This window comes from Ranitomeya imitator, chromosome 1 (assembly GCF_032444005.1).
Source record: "Ranitomeya imitator isolate aRanImi1 chromosome 1, aRanImi1.pri, whole genome shotgun sequence".
NCBI lineage: Eukaryota > Metazoa > Chordata > Amphibia > Anura > Dendrobatidae > Ranitomeya > Ranitomeya imitator.
Window position 1 is genome coordinate 970,317,848 of NC_091282.1, and position 13,375 is coordinate 970,331,222.

Here is a 13,375-nt window from a genome sequence, read left to right on the forward strand (position 1 = left end):
ACATCCAGAGCACTATTACATGGCATATACTGTATCTTAATCCTTTCTAGCAATAGGGATAGTATAATATTAAACAGCCCTCTTTGCAAATTTTCACATTTTTTAACCCTATCCTTCTCTGTAAATGAAACAAAAATTGTGGTCCACCCTGTGACTGGCTTCTCAAATTGATTTTGTGACAGTACTAGTTTCTAACATTAGACTTGGGTCCCAAGGCCCACCTGTAACCTTGATACAGAAGACACACTGATCAGCTACATAATAAGTTGCTTAGTTTGTTAAAGGGAACCTGTCATGATAAATATGATTACTTACTATAGAGAGCCTGTCAGCAGGTTTTTGTACCCTAAACTAATATATATTAAGTAACTGTAATGCTGTATAAGTCAATACCTTTGTTTTAGTAATCCATGTTTCCGTTTTGGAGAAATCTCTTGTGCAATTTTTATCCTAAAGTGCCACAAATGGAGGAGGAGTTGATCCAGCACTTACAGCACTCCGGCAGTTGGCCCCCTTTCTACTCCAGACACCGGCCTTCCATCACTGACTGGCCAATTACTCTTTTACCAGTGACTGGCTCTCTCACATGAGATCTTCTGCAAGAACCATAATTACTGGGGGTGGTGAATGTCCAGGCCGATAGTCTGATTCTCGAATGCACATGATTGGAAAAGAGGTCACTCGCGCAAAATCTTCGGATAAATGAGCATGTCACTGAGAGAAGAGAGACCTTTGATAGGAGGCCTTTGATAGGCAGGGAAAGGGCTTGATCCGGAGAGTTGTAAGTGCAGTTCCAAGCCCACTGCACTTGTGGCTCATTAGCATAAAAATTGAACAATGTTTTCCTCTAAAACAGAAACATGGATTACTATATCACAGGTACTGATATATATGTGAGCAGCAGCCAGGGCAGTAGTCATGGCCCACCACAGTGTCTGATTTAGCGTGCCCTGGCCACCCGCATCACATTCATAGAGTCGCACTGTCACACTTGCCTGGTTCTCAGAGGCCTCCTTTGGATGCAGGGACACTTCTTCACATAAAGAGACATAGTCCAATTCCAGTTTTAAACGTAGAACTTTACTTGTTTCCAATCGCAGCACGTCCACATCAGTTACAGCATCAACAGCAAATCCCATGCAGTTCTCATTCTGCTCTTTCCCTGCACTCAGTTCCATGTCCTCCAGTACATTACGGGGTAATAGCGCCTTTGGCGATACCTCAGTGTTCAGACTCACTGTACCTGGGGATATTCCAGTTCGTTTCACCCCGGCTCTGAGAGCATCGACCCATGCAATTATCTGCCACATGCTGAACAATCTGCGGCCTGTACTTTTCCAGACTTATTCCTCCACCTATGAACTCCTGCAATCGTGCTGCTTGACACCATACTTCTGTCCTATAGACTCCAAATGGCTATACTTCTCTTCTTAAATGTTGAGTGACTGCTGTGGTGTCCTGGGCCTATAGCCCATGTGGACTATTTGGATGCCCAGGCGTTACTGACTACCTAAGGGAACACTCCTAGCTTACCACACAGCAGCCTCTCCTATAGTTAACCCTTGCCTACACTATACCCTAAATGAAAGCTTTGTATACTAGAATGCCCCAATGTAGTGGCCAATCTAATAACTGCACTTACCCTATACTATACATAGCAGCATTACAACAGTATAACATTACACATGTATACATTTAGCAAGACACAGTAATACACATAACAGTGTAGCAGTACCATCCTATATTAACAAATATACACTGATAACATAGGGCACCAGGACGAAAGAGGCAAAGGTAATATATCATACCCCCTACATACCCCCATCTAGTGTCATAACTGAAGTACTGCACTTTCCGTGTCAATAATGTACAAATAGCAGCATTAGATACGGAATATAAATACAACCATAAATACACGGTTTAACGGCATTACAAGGCAGCAATACACATACAGTTAACCGGGACATGTTTGGGGCACAAGATCGTTTTTATGACCCCCTTACATATACAGCATTGCAGTGACATAAACAAAGATGACATTAGTTTGGGGTACAAAAACCAGCTGACAGGTTCTCCTTAACACTAGAAGTCCCAGAGTCATTTAACATTTCTACCTTTGGAACCTTTGGAGCTCGAAATTTCTGGGACTTCTAGTGTTAAATCAATACTGCTACAGTACAAGTAAATACTTTTCTTTTTAATGATAGGTTCTCTTAAAATAAAGGATAAGATGCTGCCTTAACTGTCCCCGCATAGTACCTTAACTGTGCCACCACTAAAGACTGCTCATGTAAGGGGGATTCACGTTTTCCTTTTGTGTGCCAGTCCAAGACTGTTAGTCCCCAAAGCATAACTAAAATATTATTATTATCGATTATCACAAAACATTTTAGAGGCTATTTTACAGATACTAGTACATATTTGTTACTTATTATGCAATGGCCCTGATTCAGCAAAGCAATTTAGTCCGAATTTTGACATAAATTGCTTTGAAAAGTTTGAAAATGTTTTTGCAACATGAAGTAATGCTTGTTTTTCCCAGCTCTGCTAAAATACATGTGACATCACAGCTTGTCTAATTCCCGACAGGCTGTGATGTTACTTTTGCCAAAAACATTACTCCAGTCCCTGAGTGGAGTAAGATTTCTACTATGGAGCACACAGGTGCACGCTACTGGTTAGACCCTTATGATTCTATAAAAGACGTGTGTCTCTTAGTGAATCAAGAGCATCTGACTCCACCATGTCCCCTAATCAAAACCAGTGAGAAAATCTGGGCCTATATGTTCATGCATATCATTCTTGTGCCAATCAAAGGGAAAATCTCGAGAGTTTGTTAGCGAGGGAGGCTTAAACCATTGGAATGTGTTTTCCTAAAGTAGTTCGGAAAATGTAGATAAATGATTCTTAATGCCAGTTATCATGCTAAGCACTAAGTAGATAATTTGAGATCTACTGTATCTACATTGAACAAAAATATAAACACAATACTTTTATTGTTGCTCCCAGTTTATTGTTCACAAATTTGTCTAAATCTGTGTGGCTGATCCCTTCTCCTTTGCAGAGATAATCCACCTCACAGGTGCGGCATATCAAGATGCCGATTAGACAGCATGAGTATTGCACAGGTGTGCCGTAGGCTGGCCACAATAAAAGGCCACTCTAAAATGTGCAGTTGTACAGTATTGGGAGGTTGGGATTGTTGATTGTGGCCTGTTGAATATTGGTCCATTCCTCTTTCATTGGCTGTATCTTATAAGCCGATCCAGACCGTCCCATACATGCTCAATGGGTGACATGTCCGGTGAGTGTGCTGACCATGCAAGGACTTCTTCCAGGAATTGTGTACATATCTATGCAACATGGGGCCGTGCATTATCATGCTGCAAGATGAAGTAATGGTCGTGAATGAATGTCTCAAAAATGAGCCTCAGGATATCGTCACTGTATCTCTGTGCATTCAAAATGCATCAATAAAATGCACCACTGTTCATTGTGTATAACATATGCCTGCCCATACTATAACCCCAGCGCCACTATGGGCCACTTGATCTCAATGTTGACATCAGCGAACCACTCCCCACATGACACCATACACGCATTTTGCCATCTGCCCTGTACAATGAAAACTGGGATTCATCAGTGAAGAGAACACCTCTCCAACATGCCAGATGCCATCAAATGTGAGCATTTGCCCACTCTAGTGAGTTACCACGACGAACTGCAGTAGGTGGAGACCCCGATGAGGACAAAGAGCATGTAGATGAGCTTTCCTGAGATGGTTTCTGACGGTGGTCTGCAGTTGTGAGGCTGGTTGGATGTACTGTCAAATTCTCTGAAATGCCCGTGGAAATGCCATATGGTAGAGAAATAAACATTTGATTCACAGGCAACAGCTCTGGTGGACATTCCTGCAGTCAGCATGCCAACTGCATGCTCCCTCAAAACTTGTGGCATCTGTGGCATTGTGCTGTGTTATAAAACTGTACATTTTAGAGTGTTTTTTTATTGTGGCCAACATAAGGCACACATGTGTAATAATGGATTATGGATGGATTATCTCGGCAAAGAAGTGCTCACTAACACAGATTTAGACAAACGTGAGCATTATTTGAGAGAAAAAGGCCTTTTGTGTATACAGAAAAAGTCTTACATCTTTGAGTTTAGCTCATTATAAAAGTTTGCGCTCCCCTGGTTTTTACATTTTAAAAGTTACAAAAAGGAAAATGGGCCAAAGCAAAAATTTGGACATCCTGGGAGATTTGTGTGCTCGGATAAGTTTGACCAAGATTTCAGACCTTAATTAGCCTGCTAGGATTATGGCTTGGTCACTATCATGGTTAGGAAAGGCCAGGCAATGAAAATTTTCCAGCTTTATAAAAATCCAGCCTCCTCTTACCTTGTGAAAAAAAGAGCAATGGCTTCTTCAAAGCAGCTGCCTGGCACTCTGAAAATGAAAATGGTGGAGGCCCACAAAGCGAAAGAAGGCTATAAGTAGATAGCAAAGCATTTTCAAATTGCCCTTTCCTCAGTTCGAAATGTAATTAAGAAATGTCAGTTAACAGGAACAATAGAGGTCAAGATATGATCTGGAAGACCAAGAAAAATTTTAGTGAGAGCTGCAACACATGTCAAAACCCACAATATGTGTGGCTAGATTTCAAAATAGCAGTGTGTGCAAGACGACACAGGAATCTCACATGACTGGATGAATTTTCCATAGAAAAATGGATGAAAATCCCTCAAACAGGCATTTACAATCTGTGATAGTTTCAAAAGAGGGTTCTACTTGGTACTAACCATGCAGGGTGCCCAAAACTTTTGCACGGAACCATTTTTCTTTTTGTAATTTTTAAAATTGTAAAAATGAATATATATATAGAGTGCTCAAACTTTTACATGACAGTGTATATTGAGTGGATAATCCACTATAAGGAACCCAAGGCTAAATTGCAGAACCACATCCTGCTGAGAACATTATCGCTCCTTCTGAATGCGAATAATCCAGCAAATGACAGTATTCTTCAGTAGATTTCTCAGCCGGGCAAGAAAACTGTGACGAAGTCTCGGGTTTCTACATTCCAGACTGCTGTCCTCAACTTTAGGCTGATGTCCTATTACTAACAGTGGAATTACATGCAGACTCTCGCAACAGCTGGGGGGAAGGATGGGATGGCAGAAGCCCCGGTAATCCTTATTGTCATCATGTCATTCATGTTCCCTATTTAAGTAGTAACTAGAGGCAAGAGTGATAACAAAGACAGAAGGCATTATTACCACTGGCCACAAACTTTTTGAGGCTATTTGGAAAACACGTTGACCCCATAAACATGACACATGACAACACAATTATGCCAGGAGGGTCATGTAATGACACCATGTTGTCTTTAATAGTTATGTTAGCTAATGGGAGGACTACACTGCTCATAAATATGACAACACTGACAAACCCGAGTACTGTATTACTAAATACACCCAACGGTCCAGGACTATTTTCATATTATAGTGTCAGTATCAGGACACTGTGTACAAATCTATTGTGAGCCATTGTGATATATGACCTGAGCAATCAGCGAGTCCTCATGTGCCTTGCTATGGCATATTTCTTATGCCGCTGGCATATCTCTACTTTCCTCTTTTCTTTTTTTTTTACCAAAGCAAAATATTGAAATTGAAAAGTAGCCATATTCTATCATATCACAAGTTGTGAAGAAATGATAGTGATGGTGTTATACAAATGATATAATCAGATTCACAGCGCTCAGGCTTAATAGTGTCTCGTGTAATAAGGATTTCTAGAAAATATTACAGTAGAGTAGTAAAGTTTAAGAATAATTGGTGTCAGATAAATTTAAAGGAGTCTTGACATTTTCTAATATCTATCTATAGATCTATCTATCTATCTATCTATCTATCTAAATAATATCTATCTCTCTATATATGACTGTCAGCTTTGCTCAAGATTCATTTTTTTAACATTAGAGCATATTGCGATGTGTACCCCATAAGGTAAAATAGACAGGCGAATAAGGCCTACAGTACACCACATAAAGCTTCCATTTTAGGATGTAAGCATATATACTGTTGATATTTCAGATTCTTGCAAAGTGCAAGTGCAAATTAGTCTGTACCCAAGTACTTAGCCCTCCAAAGAACTGAACTTTATTCTATAGTTTTATTCGGGTACAAGAACTGTACCCAAACTTGAACCAGAACCGGAACCCCATTGAATAGAATGGAGCCCTGGACTTTTGAGGCCGAAAATATTCTCTCTCTCCAGCGGACTTCCTCTGGAACTCCAAACTTTGCAATGGAGTTCTGGGACAAGTCCATGTTCGGCGTTTAACACCAGACACTAACTGTCCGGTAGGAACCCGGAACTTAATATTCGGGTTCGCTTATATCTAATGGAGGGGCTTGGACACTTGATACATTTATTTTTTTTTTGAATCAGCAAAGTAAAACAGGAGAAAATGAAACAAAGACCTTCGTCTCTGGAGGGTTTTTAGACAATAAATGTTTTAAAAGCACCACTCCAGCGTTTTTTTATTTCACCTTTGCAGTAGTGCTGAAAATAAAAGTCTCCTGCCCCTTTTTCTCATACTCGCCTTCCGGCGTTTTCATCTGTTTTTGCTGCCTCTCCGGTCTGCCGCCTGCTGTTTGTGACCTGTCAGCTGATCCAGTGTTTCATGGAGCAAGCTGGTGGTCACTAATCAGTGTCTATGAGTGACTCGTTCTGGCTCTCATAGACTTGCATTGAGAGCTTGAGACGTAGCTTCTGATTTCCAGCCAGTCAGAAGCGTCGCTCACAAGAGGGTGTGCATATGACTGGGGGCAGGACTTATGTTTAAAGCACCACTCCAGTGTGAAAAAAAACAAAAAAAAAATGCTGGAGTGGTGCTTTAAACATAAAGGTTTGCATAAATGTACATGTGTTGTACAATCTGTTCTCCAATATTTATTTTGGAAGGACATATATTTCTTCCTAGTATTTTAACATCTAAGTCAATAGAATTTTGACTTGAAGACATGGACTTATAGATGTTAATAAGGCATTGAAAAACTTTGGGGTTGAAATTACATATTACAAGTAGACGGTGTCACCTACACTGGTTGGCAGGGCCATTCTGGGCTTTCCTGCTGAGGCAAAAATTGGTGCCCCTTCCCACAGTGCAATATAATTCTGAAAATTTCTCCATTGTTTTAAGGGCTTCGTTTTTTCCTTGGGATAGGTCACAATGCGTGGGGTGCAACACCCAGTACCCCCATTGATCAGCTGTTCTCCATGCTTGAGGCAACTGGAAGAGTTCAGCTGCAGACCTGAAGTCCATAGTTCCATCAACTAAATATTGGTCTCAGCAAGATGTTGCAGAATTAACCCTATTCAATGGACTGGGGGTTGATGTGTAGTTCTCGGCCGCGGCTACTATACAGTTTATGGAGTTGTATAGTTCCACTCTGCAACTGATTTTCCGGCTACTTCCTGCACCGAAAACAGCTGATTGGTGGGTGTGCCGGGTGTGACACCTCCACTAATTTCTTATTGATGACCTATTCTAAGCAATAAACATGAAGTTCTGGAAACCCCTTTAGTTAATTAGGCACATTTTACAAGTGTCATGTGCCTCTGCCAGAGATGTACTCTTGTGATGGACTGAAGAACATTTCTGGAATAGGTCATGCCACTGGAGTGGTGCAACTTTTCATTAATTTAAAGAACGGGCAAAACCACTATGGTCAGGACTGACATAAAACCGCCAAATGTCGTTGGATTAACTTCTGAGTTGCGCAAAACATTTCGGCTTATTAATTAATTGTTGAACCAACAGAATATCATATTGATGATCTATTCTAATGGTAAGGCAACAATATCATAGTCCTGGACAACCCCTTTAATGTGTATACTTGAAAAACTAATAGAAAAATGATACCAGTTAAGAAACTTAGGGTTCATTGATTTGGATAGCAACTGGAAGGAATGTGTATAGAATATTCTGCACTCTTAAAATGAATCTGTCAGTAGAATCAAATCTCCTAAGTCATATATATGGGCATGTAGGTCATAGGAAACTGAATAACACGATACCTTGATATCTGAGATCCGATAGCTTATTCCAAAGTAATCCATATTTTACTTAATATGCAAATGAGCTGTTAAGATTACTTTAAATGACAGGGGGCGTTACCATTGTGATACATGTAATAACTGACAGTTTACCTGCTTGATCTACACGATAGATGTGGATTTCTCTGGAATAAGATTTTGGATTGCAAATCTCAAGGTATCATTTTAGTCAACTTTTTATTACCTATATGCACATATAGACAGCTTATAAGAGTTGATCCTCCTAACTGATTCCCTGGGGAACACCGGACATTTACTACTTGTTTTTGCATTATTAAAATGTCCTAAATAAACTTGCATTCATATTTGGAGAGTGCTGAGTTTTCGTTACACATTTACCTGGAAAACTAGGACCTGCCAGCTGACATCAATGAGCTCATTATGAAAGAACAGTTTTCCATTCATAAAAAGGTGTCAGAGTGCTGAAGTGTGACAGCAGACTGCAGGCTCGTCATCCTCTTAATAAAGACTTTATCAAATGGAGCCATGGAAAAACTGCTAATGGCCCTGAAACAACAGCAGGTCTCCAGGGATTAAGGTAATCTCCTCCCAAATATGGGATTATGTACAGGGTGCACTCAGGTAGATCATTTATAGGAGTTTTGTTTTGTGAGCTTATCATGTCATTACCATGTGGGTCCTCCGCACGTTCTCCCTAAATAGACAATAAAGCACATGTGAGTCATTGTTTTTCTACGCGCTCATAACTACATTGCAGTCATAATCTTTTATAGTGTTAGGAGGATGGAATTAGAAGATCCACTTTGTTTTGATACCCTTCATGGATTGAATTGTATTTCTGGCTGCCGCATAAAGAATGGAAAAGGGGAAGAGAACTGCTTTAGATGCCTTGATGTAGCATAATGGAAGCTTTAGTGTGCTGACTATCTAATCTGAGAATACTTGTGAAGTGTCCAGATATCCTGGCTTGGCACCCACTGCGTTGGAGGGAGTGTCCTCGTTCATCTTCTTTAAAGGCCTAGGACTTAAGCCCTGGCTCATGTTCAAAGTGAAATGCATTAGCTTGTTAGAAGTCTAACACTTTTATTCAGCCCTCAGTTTAAACTTAGTCTCTGCCTATAACAAAACATGCACCAAATGATGGGACCGTCCACCAGGCACCTGGCTATAATAAAACATAATTCTACTTCTAGCTGTCTATATTTATCTACTGATCCTATTATACTCATAAGGCCCCTTATAATACTAGTAATAATAAGAAAGCGGAGTGATATAATGAATGTGTAATTAGTTTAAGATGAAGTTTGACGCTTTTCTGTGTTACAGCCATTACTGACAACATCCCCGAAGTTAGAAAAGACATAACTGTAGGGAATGAGACAGCGCACGACGAGTCCTTTCTTCACGGCCCGCTAACTACCATCTTTTATGAGACACTTGATAATTCTTATTCCAGTAATGAGCTGGTTGCTGAAATATTGGTGTCAGGTAAGATATATCCTCCTCAAGAGTCATATACCTGTTAATCTCCTTTTTTTTATTTAGTGATGTTATTGTCTGCAGCAAGGTACTTATCATGTTGCAAATCGGATTTATGAATATTTTCAACAATTGAGTAACTAATCCATTCTCATCATGTTTTCTTCTACAAAGTATAAATCCAAAGTTCCTAATCTTACACACATCTATCTATCTATCTATCTATCTATCTATCTATCTATCTGTCTGTCTGTCTGTCTGTCTGTCTGTCTGTCTGTCTATCTATCTATCTACAGTATCTATCTATCTATCTATTATCTATCTATCCATCTATCTATCTATCTATCTCTCTATCTGTCTGTCTGTCTGTCTGTCTGTCTATCTATCTATCTACAGTATCTATCTATCTATTATCTATCTATCTATCCATCTATCTATCTACAGTATCTATCTATCTATCTATCTATCTATCTATCTATCTATCTATCTATCTATCTATCTGTCTATCTATCTACAGTATCTATCTATCTATCTATTTATTATCTATCTATCTACCTATTATCTATCTATCTACAGTATCTATCTATCTATTATCTATCTATCTATCTATTATCTATCTATCTATCTATTATCTATCTATCTACAGTATCTATCTATCTATTATCTATCTATCTATCTATCTATCTATCTATCTATCTGTCTGTCTCTATCTATCTATCTATCTACAGTATCTATCTATCTATTTATTATCTATCTATCTATTATATCTATCTATCTATCTACAGTATCTATCTATTATCTATCTATCTATCTATTATCTATCTATCTACAGTATCTATCTATCTATTATCTATCTATCTATCTATCTATCTATCTATCTATCTCTATTATCTATCTGTCTATCTATCCCATATCTATCTATCTAAAATCAAAAAAGATAGAGGCAACACAACTTATTAGATTTGAAAAAAGGTGCTCTTTAATGGCCCATATGGCGACGTTTCGATCCTAAGTGTGGATCTTTCTCAAGCTTGAGAAAGATCCACACCTAGGATCGAAACACCTTTTTTCAACTCTAATATGGTATGCTGCCTCTCTTTTTGATTTTATTCACAAGGTCTATCTATCTATCTATCTATCTATCTGTCTATCTAGAAGTATTTTGATAGCCATTTGAACATTGACTGAGGAAGCTTTGCATGACTTTGAGGTAGTATCTGATGCTGTTCCTACTTCTATCTATCTATCTATCTATCTATCTATCTATCTATCTATCTATCTATCTATCTTTCTTTCTTTCTTTCTTTCTTTCTTTCCTTCTTTCTTTCTTTCTCTATATATCTAGTATTTATCTATCTAGGTTTCATTTATCTTTTTAGTTTTTATAGAGAGTCTTTATTTATCTATTTATCTGAGTATTCACTTATGACTTATCTGTATCAGGATCATGAATAAGAAGTTATGAAAGTCGCAGATGTCATAACTTAAAACTTATAATACTAAAACATACATAAAAAGATAAAATGGATATCAACATATTTCCACATTTTACAGGGTTAAAAATATGCATTATCAAAATCACTATCGTGTCCAACATATGTCTGATGCAGAGTTTGACTTTTCTAATAGGGAGACATCCAAAAGACACTTTTTCTACATTACCCCTTTTATGTTTTATGGGCTTATAATATTTTGTTGATTTCAGGTAATTTAATTCAACATTTAATAACGTGAGAATGGATCTTTATCTGTTTAATATTTCACGGTTTTGGTATTATTTTAAGGCATTTTGCTTTTATTTTGTGAGAACTTGGTATGCAGTTCTGTGAAATTATTTATAAGAAGCAGGGATATAATGCCCCCCAAAACATATTTTATGGTTGTAATGGCGATCACGATAAAGGACTTTAATTGCAAATATTCTTTATCATTATATTTTTCCTGGGGCTAATTACACGCTCATTTATAAGCCAAAACATTGTAATTGTTTAATTTGCAATCAAGTGTTCCCACTCATCTCTTTGCTGGCACTATAATAATTGTGATGATTAATAGTGATTTTATAAAAGTGTCAGACATTTGTGATTAATTGAGAATATTACTTTTTTGGTGATCTGATGATAAAAGTAATACTCTGTAATACTTGGCAATTTCCACAAGTTATCATATGTTAATTTTTTTTATATGACAAAGGAAGTGACTATAATTAGTCTTGGCTAACAAAATCTTTACCCAAAAAGAAAAACCTTGAAGCCATGATCCTATATAGTATAAATGCTGTGTTCTTTCTGCTGCATTTTTTATTTGCAAAAAATCTGCTGTGTTTAACAATTCAAGCAAAATGAGTATTTCATGAAAACCTCTGCACGTGAATCTTCAATGGGGAGCCTGAAAAATTAATGGGTTACAGTTTCGGCACTAAAAAAAAATAAAAATAAAATAAACATTGTGTTAAATGGGCACCAAAGGTTCATTAAAAATGCAGCAAAAACACAATAATCAGATGAGAATCATTGATGCAGACACCTGCAGACAAAATATGGGAACACGGCCTAAATATCATTCATGTTTAAGCTTCTATTTATTTATTTAGTTAAAGAATTGCTCATTGCACAAAGATTGGGAAGAGCGATCCCGAAACTGCATAACCTTAATAATCTGAAACACATTCTCAGTCGGATACCTATAGATCTACCTCACCCATCCTTAATATACTGTTATATTTAATGTTTTAATACGTTTAATAGTTATATGTGTTCGCACAGACATAACAAAGTTATTAGTACACAATAACTGCATGTAAAAAATAGATATAAATGTAATTATATGTCTCAATCACACATTAGAAAGCATCTAGGTAAATTAAACAATTTGTATCTTTATGTAGCTTAACATTTTTGATATATATATATATATATATATATATATGCATATACATATATATACATATATATATATTTATATATTATATATACATATGTGTATATATGTACATATAAATGTATTTACATATGCTGCAGCCATTTAAATACATATATATCTAAATGACAGCATATATATCTATATATATATCTATATATATCTATATATATCTATATATATATATATATATATATATATATATAGAAGGTTTGTCAGAGGCCGCTGTTGTCTTAAAATATATATATTTATTTATTTATTTATTTTTAAGATAACAGCGGCCTCTGACAAACCTTCTTATGAACCTGCATTTTACTTTTCTTAGTTATTAATAACAATGATGAGTTGCTCATTTACACATGTAGAAACTGTAGTGAATCTGTGTTATCTTATTTGCGGCGTAGACCTGAGCTAGGGATTCACACTGTTAATCTTGCCAAATCTTCCCTTGTTGGAAACTATAGACAGCTATATACTCTAATAACTAGTTGCCATGATTGTATTTTAAGAATAATCCATATTGACCTGAAAAAGTGATTTTAAAAGGTCACATAGTAAGTGCACCTGTTCCTTGTGTAATTCTTTCTTTGGCAGATTTGTAAGCCTGTAAACTTTGTTCTCTGAACAGATGAGCGTTTCTGCGTGCAGAGTCAGTGCGATATCAATGCACGCTGTGTGCCATCAGAAGATGGACCAAGATGCCAGTGCTTGGAAGGCTATACTGGGAATGGCAGGACCTGTAATGGTAATGACATTTATCAAATCCTTCTTTATGACTTTCTCTTTAATAGTAGGTGACATAAAGGTATGCTGAGCACTTTGTCAGCGCCAAGCTATAAGCTTGCCGCCATGAATGCAGAGCGCATCACCAAATTATTATTAAGTGTCTTG

At 37.4% G+C, this 13,375-nt stretch overlaps 1 protein-coding gene across 5 annotated transcripts in view; it reads left to right on the forward strand.

Moving 5' to 3' along the window:
• The window catches only part of EGF (epidermal growth factor), a 249,875-nt gene that overhangs the window by 169,676 nt on the left and 66,824 nt on the right, over positions 1–13,375 (forward strand). For all 5 annotated transcript variants that reach the window (XM_069743852.1, XM_069743849.1, XM_069743850.1 and 2 more), the window contains 2 exons: positions 9,413–9,574; positions 13,113–13,229. In XM_069743852.1, the coding sequence (XP_069599953.1) occupies positions 9,413–9,574; positions 13,113–13,229 (279 nt within the window). The remainder of the gene's footprint in view (positions 1–9,412; positions 9,575–13,112; positions 13,230–13,375) is intronic.